At 36.7% G+C, this 13,936-nt stretch overlaps 1 protein-coding gene across 1 annotated transcript; it reads right to left on the minus strand.

Moving 5' to 3' along the window:
* Nucleotides 1-634: 634 nt before the first annotated feature.
* Nucleotides 635-3,571, minus strand: LOC131855981 (probable disease resistance protein At1g61300). Its single transcript, XM_059221145.1, has one exon. The coding sequence runs from the start codon at nucleotides 3,569-3,571 to the stop codon at nucleotides 635-637; it is 2,937 nt and encodes a 978-aa protein (XP_059077128.1).
* Between the last annotated feature and the right edge of the window lie 10,365 nt (nucleotides 3,572-13,936).

Consider the following 13,936-nt stretch of genomic DNA (forward strand, 5'->3'; position numbering starts at 1 on the left):
ATTACTTTTACTTGATTCTCTTCTGACTTTGTGTTTTGTTCTCTGTAGGGCCTTCGATTCATGTGGTGCATAGACAGATTGGTTTTTTGGGGTGATGGCACTAATTTTGTTTAGGATATGGTGGCTTCATTTTGGGATGTTATCTTCTTCACTAGGTCCTACAAGCTTCTCTCAAGCTTCCTTTATATCTAATGCGATTGATGATGTAATCTGGGGTTTTATTTGGGTTGCCTATGGGTTATTGTAATGGGTAGATAGGTTTTTGTTCTCTTGAGCAATAGTGAAGGGTTTTCCTACTGGTTCTTTCCCTTCAGTGCTCGTTGAACCAGACACCATGTAAAAAACATAAAGATTTAATATAATTTCAGTGGTTCATCCACTTTTATCAAAAAAAATAAAAAATTAACAAGACACTTATTGAAATGAATTAATTCTAACATAATCTATAACAAAGAATTGTCAAATCACAATGATAAATTTGTAATATATAATGTTATATAAAACACAAAAATAAAAACATTAAGTAGAAACCTTTTTTTTTTCCAATTACATATATTATTCTGAAATAATCTACAATTTATATTTGAACATAATATTAAAATTATTTATATACCACTATTTTGAATGAAATAATTCAAAACAAATAAAATCGACTAATGCCAGCAAAAAGCTGAAACATCTCACTACACCAAAATTCACCGTAATAAAAATGTTCACTCTGCTGAAGAATATCATGGTAGCGCTCTTCTGATGTTTGAGTTTCTATCATAGATAATGTTATTGTTTGCACCTTAATCTTTGTCTTGATAAAGTTTTCTTCCTCTGCCATCACAAATAGAACCTTTGAACAACCATACACTCTTATCTTCTCTACACTCTTCAAATTCCAATAACACTGTGGTAGCCTCTGCAATGCCTCACACTTCATTATTGTCAATGTTTTAAGTGAAGGCAGTGCTCCTTCTTCCACTATTGGCAGCTGCTCTAGCTTCCTCAGCTTCACCACTGAAAATACCTCCAACTTAGGAAATCCCCCCTGCTTGCCAAATTCCTCTGGAAACTTCTCAATGTTGGGGCACTTAATGATATGCAGGTGCTTTAGACTTGGAAGATTGTGCAATTTAGGTAGTTGTTTCAACATGCCACAATCGAACAAACTAAGATAACCCAGATTTTGAAATTCACAAAATGGATTTTCTATCTGGAGTAACTGAGGACATGTTAATAAAAGTTTTCTCAATTTTGACATGGAAATTATGTCTTGTGGTAGGCTTTCCATACCCGTCAGATGCATACATAGATATTCCACCTGCTTCATGGTTCCCAACATTCCTTCCTGAATTATCTCACCATTATTATGAAGCCCCAACCTTTTGAGTTTGTTTAGGGTGCACAAATCACTAATTGGAAGCCGATCCCTTCTGCACTTGTTCCACTGTATATTTGAAGAAGCAAATGCATCCAGGTACTCCAGGGACGTAAGGCGTGAGATCCCATAAGGCATGCACTGCAGATGTTTGCAGAAACTAACGTCCAACAGTTTTAGAGAAGTCAACTTAGAAAAGCCGGACGGGAGTTGTGTAATATCAGATCGATAAAGATCTAATATTTGTAGGTTTTTAAGAGCAGTGACAGAGCTGGGCAATCTCTTGAGTGCCACAAAGGATAACCCAAGGTAAACTAAACGCTTCAAACATCCCATGTTTTGTGGCAACGACTGGAGGGCAGTCCGTGACAAATCCAGGACCCTAAGAGCGGTCATACTCCCAATCACTTCTGTTGGAATTTCCGTCAAAGAAGGATTTGAAGAGAGTAGCAGGAAGCGGATATAAGGAGCTCGGAATTCTTTAGGAACCCTAGTCAAACTGTTGTCTTCTAAAGAAATTCTGATATGTCCTGCACAATCGACCATAGGAAATTCCTGTAAGCCTTTGCTTGCCTGGAAGAAGCATTTTTCTTCCTTCTCAGCAATTTGTTGTGCTAAGTCATGCAGAACATCATGTACCCTGAAGCAGATTACATTTCCGTCATAATCCTTCTGGATTGGTTCGATAAGGCATCGATCCGCTAACAGAATGACGTATGCGTCTCCGATTTGAAGAGGATCTCTCCCGGCCACCAACCCTTCTCCAATCCAGTAGTCAATGGCATCATTAGAATAGATTACATGACCTTTTGAGAAAGCAGCAAGGCAGAGGAAGCACAACTGCAAGGAAATGCCATAGCCAGCCACGTCGGCCAAAGCATCGTAGCTTAGCCTTAACCTGCCATAAAGAGAGCGTGTAACATCATTCTGCAACTTCTTGACTGCCAATTCCCATTCATTTGACAGAGTGACGCTTACCATTGCCTTCCCAATTACTTTGAGGGCTAACGGAAGGCCCCCACACTCCTTGCAGACACTCCTCGCTATTTCTTGGTCAATGCTCACGGGTAAAATTCCATTGCTGTGTGGAAATGCATAGAAAGAAAACAATCTCCAACCGTCGTCCTCAGTCAAATTTTTCATTTCGATGAGTGAAGAAGGCCGGACACCCAACTGTGAGAGCACACTAGTAGTTCTCGATGTGGCAATGATGATGTTAGACTTGTGGTGTGGAGAATGAGGCACACACAGCTCCTCTAACAGCGAGGCTGCACTTGTTTCCCAAATATCATCTAAAAATAGGGCAAATTTGTGCTTTCTCATGCGTTCATTCAACCAAGTTTTCACATGATCTTCCTCTCTACTGTCCAATCTTTCATTTACTTGAACAGTTATTTGTTTCACAAGATCATCTCGGAGAGTATTGAAAGATGGATTCTGTGAAACAGTAAGCCAAAGCATCAAATCATTGCGGAAGAGACTCTGTACCTGGTCACTGTTGAAGACTCGTTTGAGTAACAGAGTCTTACCGGCCCCACCCTTCCCAACTAGTCCTAAACGAGACACATTTTTGTGCTGCTGTGAATCGATCAGCTCCACAAGTCTGTTTGATTCAGAATCCTGTCCCACAATGACTGCCTCCTCAATATACTTCTTGTTGGAAGTGGCCGAATAAATGGATGGAAAGAGATCTCCAGATGCGCTGGCCATTGCTGAAGTACTATGATTAAGATAATCCAATCTCTCTTTAATCTGCTCAAGCACCTGCCGATTCGCGACATATTGCTGCAGTTGGTGCAGAAAAGCAACGGAAGGCGTGGAGGCTATATGCTTTTCTATATTGTCAATGAGGCGCCTGATCATTCTACTCGTTCTGTAACGAGAAAAGAGATGAAAGTGTGAGCGTACAGTGCAGTGCTGGGCCAAATCAGATGCTTCCTCCAGAAGGGCATTCAATTCGTTCAACCAGCTGTTGACTGTGGAGGGCAAAGGATGGTGAGGTGACGTACTCATTTTGCCAGAGTTCAAAGCTTTTCGATACTCCTGCAATTCCACATTCATTGCTTGAATTCTGGGAAGCAGAAGTTTGAGGGCATCCAACTCTTTCTTGCATCGGATGGCAATGTTGATGTGATGGATTATCTGATCCCCAGCCAACTGAATGGCATAACCAGCAAATCCAGTGATGAAGCCAGGGTCAACCATTTTGGGGGCACCTTCCAAGAAAATTGAAATTCTAATGAAAGCGTTTTTTCATCAGAACACAGGAAATATAGAAAAATAGCAGTGAAAGCTTTGGTGAGAGAAGCAGACTAATCTGATGGCTTGTATGAAAGGCAAACGCTATGAAATGCTATTAAAATTTAATTTATAGCTCCACAGAGACCTGAATAGCTTTTCAACATTTTATATTTCATTTCACTTACGGAAATGGATAAATATCTTACTTAGTAAACATAGAAAATTAGGTGCTTTCACCAGGCAAAGCATTTTACACTACCTTTTGGAGTAAAGCAAATTCAATTTGACAACTTTCACATGTTTTACTTTCACTATTTCTTTTACATGCATTTCCGTGCTATGGTGCAACATACACGGACAATAAGATGATAGGCAAAAACTTCAAATAGGAAAGAGAGCAATGTGAATGGGTGAACCCACTTGGCTCATAAATCAAGTCCGTTAACCCACCGACATCTCTCTATTGATTTGGGCATGGTTTTGACAGACCTTTATTCTACCTGCCCCTTTGTACTAATTTGTTTTTTTTGTTCAGGACTTATTTAATTGACAGGCGTTGCTTCACCCAAAATCCTTCTTTAATTGGTTAGTCTAAAGATATTTCGATGTGGATTTCTTAAGTTTAGTTCATTAAATCAGAATTTATATTTTCATAATTGTTTTAGTATCTAGGGTTTTGTTTTATAGATAAATTCAAGTTAATCTACAGAATAGAATTCTACAAAAATTAAATGTAAAAGAAAAATAATCATGTTTTGTTAGTATTGTTTACATACTCTTTTCTTATATAGATCTTTTGTAATTATTATTCTTTTATTGTATATTATCTTTATTCAATAAAACAAAATAAAGTATATATTTTCTTAAAGAATAAGATTAATATATATTAGTTTGTATGTCAAAGATTTTTGAGTTATGTGTTTGGGATTATTTATTAGATTTGTGATAACAAGATGGATTCTTATTTGGTATCTTAGACTTGGTTTTTCATTATAGAATATTAAATGTATATTGTAAAAATAAAGTAGATTAAAAAATTTAAGGGATTAAAATTTTTTAAGGGATTAAACTTTTTTTGAGGGATTAAAAATTTTTAAAGGTTTAAAATTTTTGAAGGCATTAAAATTTTTTAAGGGATTAAAATTATTTTAAAAAATTTAAGGGATTAAAAAATTTTAAAATTTTTTAATAAGTGTTTAAAAAATTTTAAGGGATTAAAAAAGTTTAAGGGATTAAAATTTTTAAGGGATTAAAATTTTTTAAGGGATTAAAATTTTTAAGGGATTAGAAGGCCCAAGAGGTTTAGTAGTTGCAATTACTACTAGAGAGTGGTTTTAGAAAGAAGTAAACATGGAAGTGGCTCCAATTACTTCGGGTTATGTTATTTATTTACGAAAGTGGAATAAATAAGGCATGCAAATTTTGTTTTGTATTCAACAAAGAAGATTAAAAATTTTCTTAGTTACAAGAACCAAAATATTCTATTGGATAATGGTTTCTTTCATTTTACATTACATCTTTTCATCCATAGTATTCTTGCATATTGCATCTTTAGAATTTCAAAGATAGTTCCTACTTGCAAATTGTATAACAAAGATTTTATCCAAATTGTATGTTGTTTTATGATGATATGTTTAAATAATTTGTATTAAATATCGAGATCATATAAAATCTTTCATAGATAATGTGATGCAGGAGCATCCCCGGTTCTTTGCAATCTTGCATCAACCAAAAATATTTCCTTTCAGTTTTGCTTTATGTTTTGCAGTTTCAGCATTGGCTCGCTGGATCTCGAGGAGTTGGATTTTTTCTTGAAGACTTGATCATCTACGTTATTCCCAAACTGCAAAGCATTTATATCATTTTTCGGCAAGTTATTGCTATCGGTTTCCGAGATAGCTCTCTGGAACCGGTTGCCTGGACCTATTTGTAATTGTAATCTAACATAATCTACCAGATCTCTTTCACAGCTTGCGAAGCCCTCAACATTGATTCTGATGTTCCTTGGCGTGTGGCTGACCTTCCTTTGATCTACACTTCATCCTTTGTATTTTTCAGAGGAATTTCTTTGGTGGAGGCCAACCTTGTTGTTTTTACACATTAGGTCTTCTTATTCAGCATTTGATCCCTTTCTAGCTCGTTTGGATACCCTTGGATCATATAAATCATTGTAATTGAGCATTGGAATGAAGATAAGAAGAGATCAATTAAGATGTAGAACATAGAAGATAGATCCTAAGATTTGAGGTCCCAGTTGTGACCTGTTCTATAATTAAGCATGTTTTAGCAGGCCAGTGACTAGGTTTTTGTAACTTGGTTGTGACTAGTTGATTGTAAATAGTTTTCATGATATAATTCATTCAGTTCTGCATTGCCTCCATCATATCCTTGTGTTTCCATTGTGTTTACTCTTGCTAACTGGTCCAGATTGATCTCTTTGAGGTCCCCCCTAATTGGTGACTACACCAAGTGGTATCAGAGTGAGCTTTCATTCCAAAGATTGTGTTGTCCTAATAAATTTTGTTGTAGGGTGGAAAACTGTGGATCTGGCCTGCAACTATAGAGGACTGACATGAAGATGGTGCAAAAAGAAAATAGGAATGGTGGAGTGCATCGGAATGCAGACCCTACTGTGATGGAAATGTTGTGAGGATTTGCAGCCTAGTTGGAAGTCATTGAGACAACCCAGAGAAGAGGCCGACATATTGAAGATGTGGGTGAATATGAAGGAGAGGAATTCTTGACTGAACAAGTAAACTCACTAATGATTGATCCAGACAAAGAAAGCTTTTGAGGGTTTTGAGTAGGGCGAATACTAAACATCATTTTACCCCACTGAAATATGATGGAAAGTTGGATTTAGATGAATTGATGGATTGGATCTCAAAGATGGAGAAATATTTTTATTTTGAGAACACTACAGAAGAAAGAAAGGTGAAATATGCTTGTACCTAGTTGAAAGGTCATGCATCTCTTTGGTGACAGCATTTGCAAGTTGATAGATAGAGAAGAGGTAAAGAGAAGATCAAAACATGGGATCGGATGGTTTCTAAGTTGAAATCAAAATTTATGGCAGTTGATTATCAAGTGAATTTGTTCTGGAAGTTGCAAAATTTGAGGTAGAAGGAATCTAGTGTGAAGGAGTACATTGAAGTATGTTACAAGTTGAATATCAGATCTGGACATATTGATGATGAAGTTGAACAAGTTGCAAGATATTTGAATGGATTGCAGATGTCTATACAAGATGAACTCAGTTTGATCAAATTGCATAGTATTGAAGAAGCTTACCAATATGCCCTCAAAGAAGAAGAGAAGCTAAACAAAAGACATGAGCAGAGATAGAGAGGTAGAGGTGGAAGGTTTTCAAGAGGAAGATTTTAAGGAGGAAGAGGATATAATGGAGGTAGCTCAAAACCTGTAAGGATCAGAACAAGGACAAGGAAGTAAGCAAGGAAGGTAATTCATACTAGAAAGATGATAGAAATTTCTACCCGAGGAGAGAACCAGATGTCTATCAGAATGATAATTTTGGAAAAGATGACAGAAGACAAGACAAGAGAGTGTTTAGAAGAACTTGCTATAAGTATGGAGGAGAAGGACATCATGATTTTGAATGTAAGAAGACAAAGAATACCGAGAGAATAGCAGTGGTGGAAGAAAGCCCATTGGATGAGCTAATGATTGACAACTATATGACAACTTAGATGCTAGGAGATTATTAGCTATGGAGGAGGATAAGAACACAAATATTCAAGAGTTGTTAACTACCCGTGGATCCATTACTCCATATGAGTTGGATAGGACACTTGAGGTTGTAGACAGAAAAATATTTCATAGGAAGCATAGGATAGTTAGTCTTATGTTAGGAAGGGTTAATGAGATGGTAATTGAGACCTACAAGGCATGGGTTCAATTCTTTGCTATAAACCCTGGTTTCTATACTTCACTGAAAGATAAGATAGACACTACAAACATCCTAATTGAAGGGAAAGGCAAAGGTATAATGGGTACCTCATCTACAATTTTGAAAGATATTAAGATATTGGATATAGAGCCCCTGGTAGAATCTAATGTATAAGACACAGAGGTGATACCAAAAAATTTAGAGATACCACCAGATTCATAGAATGTATAGGTTGAGGTCACAGTTCATAAGGAGGAACCAAAAGTAACTAATATTACACCAAGTGCTGAAGCCACTAGTGCAAAAGAGGTAGCTATTAAAGTTAATAAACCATCAGAGGAGAAGAAAGAGGAATTTGGCAAGGAACCAGTAGCAAGAACATCATTGTTGTCAATTGACACCTCATAGGTAGAACAAAAAAGCATAACTGAGATGAGTTCTATTGAGCTCATGATGATGGCTGCATAGAATATGATGATGGAAGGATCTGTGGAGAAAGAAATTATTGATCAATCAATCCCAATTTTGCATAGAATTGTTCTGGAGTGCAAATTTGACAAAGGAGCAAGCCCATCCGGCAAGCTGAAAATAATCATAGAGCACATTTCTAAGGACTTTCAATCTTTACAACAGATATCTAACTGACAGGCACTAGAGAGGTTTACAGAAGCCAAGAGAGAAACATTTGATCAGATGATTGAGTCAGAGAAGAAGGAGATTAATGATAAGTTGAAGTTGATTGATAATGCCTTAAGGCAATGTACTAACATTTATAGAATATGCTGCAACATAGGTTTACTTACAATAGATTTAGATAAAAGGATTAAGGATACTCAGGAGAAGATTGTAGGTATAGTCAATTCTTTTGATGGATCAAATTCTTTGACAACATCTATTGATGGTCAGATTTTATTATTGGAAGCTCAAGTTTTAGCTCTTGAGAGGGATAAAGACAAAATTATAAGAAGAGCTAGAGGTCTTATAGGATTGGTGAGTCCTCGATTGGACTCATTAAGTGTACATAAGAAGGAATGCATTGATATGGTTGGTAAACCCACACCGATAAAGCTTAAGGATAAAGAGTCATATGCTTACATGCTTAATGGACTTGTATGTATTTCTGGCACACTCAAATCAGTTTGGGATACCTATCTAGAACTTTTGGAGAAAGCCTATCCGGAAATTTTCAAATATATTCAACTCCGGTAAAGTCTTTTGGGACATTCTTTGTCCCGGTTTTTGGTACTTTTTTTGGCATTGATGTAAAAGGGGGAGGTATAGGTGAAAAATATATTCTTGACATCAGGAGATATGGAGGTATGGAATATTTTGTTCAGATGATGATCACAAATGGATATTCAGTTGAGGGGTAGCAGTCTCAGGGTGAAACCGACAGATGGAAACCATTATCATTTTTCACATGAGTATTGCCATCAATGCCAAAGGGAGAGATTATTGGATATTGATACTCATTTGATTGGTTTCAATATGTCATCATTAATGGCAACATGTTTTGACTTTCATATGTTGGTTTGGTTGTTTATCGACAAACACTTCACCAACACTGGCACCAGTAGGTATCTTCATCGGTAGGAGGAATTCTATGGGTACTAGAATTGCAAGCCAACATGAATTCATTAGGATATCGATATAGAAGGCTAACATCATTTGGGAGATCCAACAATTGGCAATTGATTTTGATATTTATGTATATATGTAATTGAGCCAACATGTATATTCATTTTGTAATTATCTATGTAAGCCGATATAAGGCATGAAGGATTGTAAAGGTATATAGGTCAGTTGATTAGATCATCTTGTGATATGTTAGGATATGGAAAAGATATGAGAGTGATATTTGTAATGCAAGGAATGTTGATTATGTAAGAGGTTATTCCGGTAAGGGTTTAGGGTTTCAAAACCGGAATAGACAGAGCTTGAACTGGAACTCAATTAGTCATAGCAGATGCATTATATGAGTGCAGTTTTATGATTTCTTGTTCAGAGTAACTATAGTCAGTGAGACTCCTTTGTGATGAGCAGTGTGCTCTAGGTTGTAAGCCTTCTTGAAAGTGCAGGCCCCCATATTTTGTAACATTTATTCATATGGCCAGTGGATTGATATTGTGGGTCACAAATCCCACCATTGTTTTTCCTCCTTGAAGTTTTCCATGTATAAATATATGTGTTAGGGTATTCATTTGTGTGATTGCTGTATTGATTGCTTTGCTTCTTTCAATATTATATGTACTGGTTTATCGGTTGGTGAATGCATGTTATAATAATGTTAAAATTGATCATTTCGGTAGAACACTGATTCACCCCCCCTCTCAGTGTTCTTGGATTCCAGCACATGCAACCGTGGTTCCCAAACTTCCATCCAGTTCCTCCAGATCCATATGACAGGCCAATATGGATAAGGTTATACAACTTATCGATTGAGTAGTAGGTGGAAGGAAGTTTAGAGAAAATCGGTAGAACCCTGGGTTCCCTCTTGTGATAGACGAGAATTTGGTAGAGAAGGATTCTTACTTATATGTGCATCTTTGTATCTTCGCTATTAAGAGGATGCCTCCCAAGATTTGTTTATTATCTAATGGTAGAAGGTGGATTCAACAGGATTAAATAAAGGATACAAATATATATTGTATGAGTTGTGGAAGCAGGAGCCATTTTGAAAAAGATTGTAGGGAAAATTTTAGGCCTTGCAAAAAATGGATCCCTAAGGAGAGAAATGAAAAAACCTTTATGACAACAGTTAAGCCTCTGTTTCTTACAGCATGCCCTATAAAGGAGGAACCATAAACTGAATAAGTAGAGGCCCACCAAGGCACTAGTGATGAGATAGAAGAAACAACAATAAGTGACATCGCATGCTCCTCTAAAATTAAGGTGTTGGAAGAGATTATTGACAATAAGGATCATTTACTTGAAGATGCTTCACACTCAGAGATGGAATATGATGTTGGTTCTAATGGAGATTTGGGTGATGGCTTGGATATTACTAATATAAGATGTATTAGTCAATTAACCAATTTTTTGTTGGGGAGCTTGAAATCAAAGAGTGGTAGGAAGATAAATAAACAAAAGAGGATAATAGAGCTAAGGAGAAAGGCATAATCGGTGTTATGGACTTTATGAGAAAATCGAAGGGAGTGAAGTTCTCCCTTGGAGAGCAATGAGATTACTCACATGAAATGCCAGGGGATTATTAGCCCCTGAAAAAAATGCATGGTTAAACACACATTAGAAAATAATTCTAATGATGTGATACTACTCCAAGAAACCAAGCTTAATTTACACAAGGATTTTAGCTTCCTAAAATACTATGGCAAAACGAAAGGTGTTTTCCAAGAAGCTAGAGGTTCTTTAGGGGGTTTGGGGGTTTTATGGACTCACTTTCAGTAAGAATTAATCTTGTGGAATCGAATGACCATTGGATGTTGTGCAATATCACTTGTATTTCTTAGAATGTGGTATTTCCTCTTATTAATCTATATGGACGCACCAAAACAAAAGAGAAATCCAAGTTATGGGAGGAGGTTACGACATCCATTAGGAATCATGAAAGAGAGAAGGTTATAGTGGCAGGTGATTTTAACACCATTCTTGATCTTTGGGAGAAGAGTGGAGGCTTACATCTAAAATTAATAAAGTAATAGAATACTTCAAGAGCTTTGTGACAAGAAATGGGCTATTTGACATTACACCCAAGAATGGTTTATTCACATGGACAAATAGTCGAACCAATTTCACCAACATAGCTGAGAGACTCAATCAATTTCTGGTGAGTGCTTCCTAGATGGAGGGCAACTAGACAATTGTATCAACTATTAATCCTATGTCGGTGTCAGATCACTTTCCAGTAGAGTTGGTGATAGATATGGATGTTAAAAAGAAGAAGGGGTATTTTAAATTCTAGAGCATGTGGTGGAGGGATGAATAATTTCATGGAAAAATTTGTCATTGGTGGGAGGAAAGCAATATGTTCTTTGACACACCCAGCTTCCGGTTTATGAAAAGGCTTCACCATTTGAAAGATAAAATCCAAACATGGAACTTAGAATTTTGAGAAGGAGAAGGTACCGAAGGTGAGATTGTCAAAGTTGCTGGCTAGAGAGGAAGTATATTGGAGGGATAAGTCTATGGAACTATGGATTGCACTTGGTGATTCCAATACCAAATTTTTCACTCATTAGTCAAAGCCAAGAAGAATACTAATAAGATTGAAGGTGTTCGTGATGAGGACAGGAATTGGTGTTCTAAGGTGGAGGATATTGAAAAAGAAACAGTTAAGCATTTTCAAAACCTATTAGGAGGACCAACGGAGGGAGATGGAAATCTTTGGGAGAAGGTGACTGAGGCAATAAAGGACGAAGTATTATAGGAAGATAATGAATTTCCGCTTCAACCCTACATAGTTGAAGAAGTTAAAAGAGACATATTTTCATTGCATCTGAATAAAGCTCTGGGGCCAGATGGGTTTACAGTGGAAATTTTTTCAAAAGTGTTGGTAATTTATAGGTTGTGATATTTTGGAAGTGGTGGAGGACTTTAGGAAGAAAAAAAGGTTTGTAAAGGACATCAACAACACAGTCATAGCCCTGATACCAAAGAAGAAGCAATGTGAAACTATGGTTGGCTATCAACCCATCTCCCTATGGAATTCTATTTATAAGGTTATTTCCAAGGTGATTACCAATAGGCTCAAGGCATTTCTTTGTAGACTTGTCTCTAATGAGCATAATGGATTCACTCCCGGGAGAGAGATCACAAATAGCATTATTTTGGCTACAATGGCCATTCACTCCATCAAAGTAGACACTATCAAATGTATGGTGATCACACTTGATGTTAGTATAGCATACAATCAAGTAAATTGGGATTTCCTATTGTATGTTTTGAAAAATATCAGTTTTGACAAGGGGTGGTTAGATTGTATTCGTCATTGTATTTCCTCAACAAAAAATTATGTGTTGGTTAATGGTACTTCTATTGGATACTTTAAGGCTACCAATGGTCTTCATCAAAGAGACCCTTTGTCCCTCTCATTGTTTGTGTTGATGGCATAAGTCTTGGGAAGGAATATCAAAAAACAATGCAGGCAAGGCCTCTAGCAGAGGATATGAGTTCATAAAGACCTAGATAGTGTTTCCCATTCACAATTTGCAGATGACATGGTGCTATTTGGTATTGTGTCAATAAAGGAGGTAGTGGAAATTAAATCAACATTAGATGAGTATTCCAAGGCTTCAGGGTAGTATATGAACAAAGATAAATCTCAAGTCTTGTTTCTTAATACTAGTAAAAGAATACATAGATAGATAGCAGGTATTTTAGAATTTTAGATTGCATCATTTCCAATTAAATACTTGGGAGTTCCCTTGTTCCTAGGGAAAAATCAGTCATCACTTTGGGAAGATGTGATTAATTCTTTCCAAGCAAAGGCCCAAGTCTTGAAGAATAAGTGGCTACCACATGCAGGCAAGATACAGATGATAAAGTTGGTTTTATCAGTTGTTGCCATCTTCTCTATGTCTTGCTTTAGATTATTTGCAAGGGTTATTGGAACAATTGATAGCTTTTTAAAAAGATTTTTATGAGAGGGGTCTAAAGAGGCAAGGAGGATACCACTAATCAATTGGGAGATAACTTGCATGATTAAGGAGGAGGGAGGAGTAGGATTAAGGAAGATGAATCCTTAAAATCTAGCACTAGGAGCCAAATTGGTGTGGAAACTTTACAAATTATCTAATAAAATATGGTGCAAGATAATGAGGAAGAAGTGCCTAGATTTGTATAGCCCTGAAAGGATTCTCACCATGGCCAATTCTAGGAATGGCTCAGAAATTTGAAATTTTGTATGGGAGAGTAGGAGAATCATTCTGGAGCATATAACCTAGAAAATTTGGAATGGGAGAAAGGCTAAGTTTTGGTGGGACTCTTGGGATAGAGAAGTAGTCATTGTAGAAATGTTTGATGATCACAGATGGATTCATGTAGTTGAGAAAAGTATGGGTGTATATGTCTCATATTAGATTGGTGGAGTTAGTTAGAATCAACCGATTTAGAGATCCATGGATGTTGTTATTAGCAAGGAGGATGAGCAAAAGTTGAGGGAGATATTAGGGAGGAGAAGGATTTTGTTGACCAAGGAGGAAGACAGTGTAATATGGTGTGCTGTAAAGAGGGGAATATACAGTGAATCTAGGATATGCAGTATAGAGGCTAAGGAATAGAGAGGTTAGTTGGTTGGCCAAGCTATTCTAGGACAAAAGGATTCTACCAAGAACAGGTGCTTTCCTATGGATAGATCTCCATGGCAGAATCCTAATACGAGATAGGTTAAAAATGATTGGTATAGAAGGCCCGAATTGGTGCCTGATGTGTAGAAGAGCAGAGGAAACAGCTAGCCATCTCCT

The sequence above is a fragment of the Cryptomeria japonica genome, chromosome 5 (genome assembly GCF_030272615.1).
Source record: "Cryptomeria japonica chromosome 5, Sugi_1.0, whole genome shotgun sequence".
Lineage (NCBI taxonomy): Eukaryota > Viridiplantae > Streptophyta > Pinopsida > Cupressales > Cupressaceae > Cryptomeria > Cryptomeria japonica.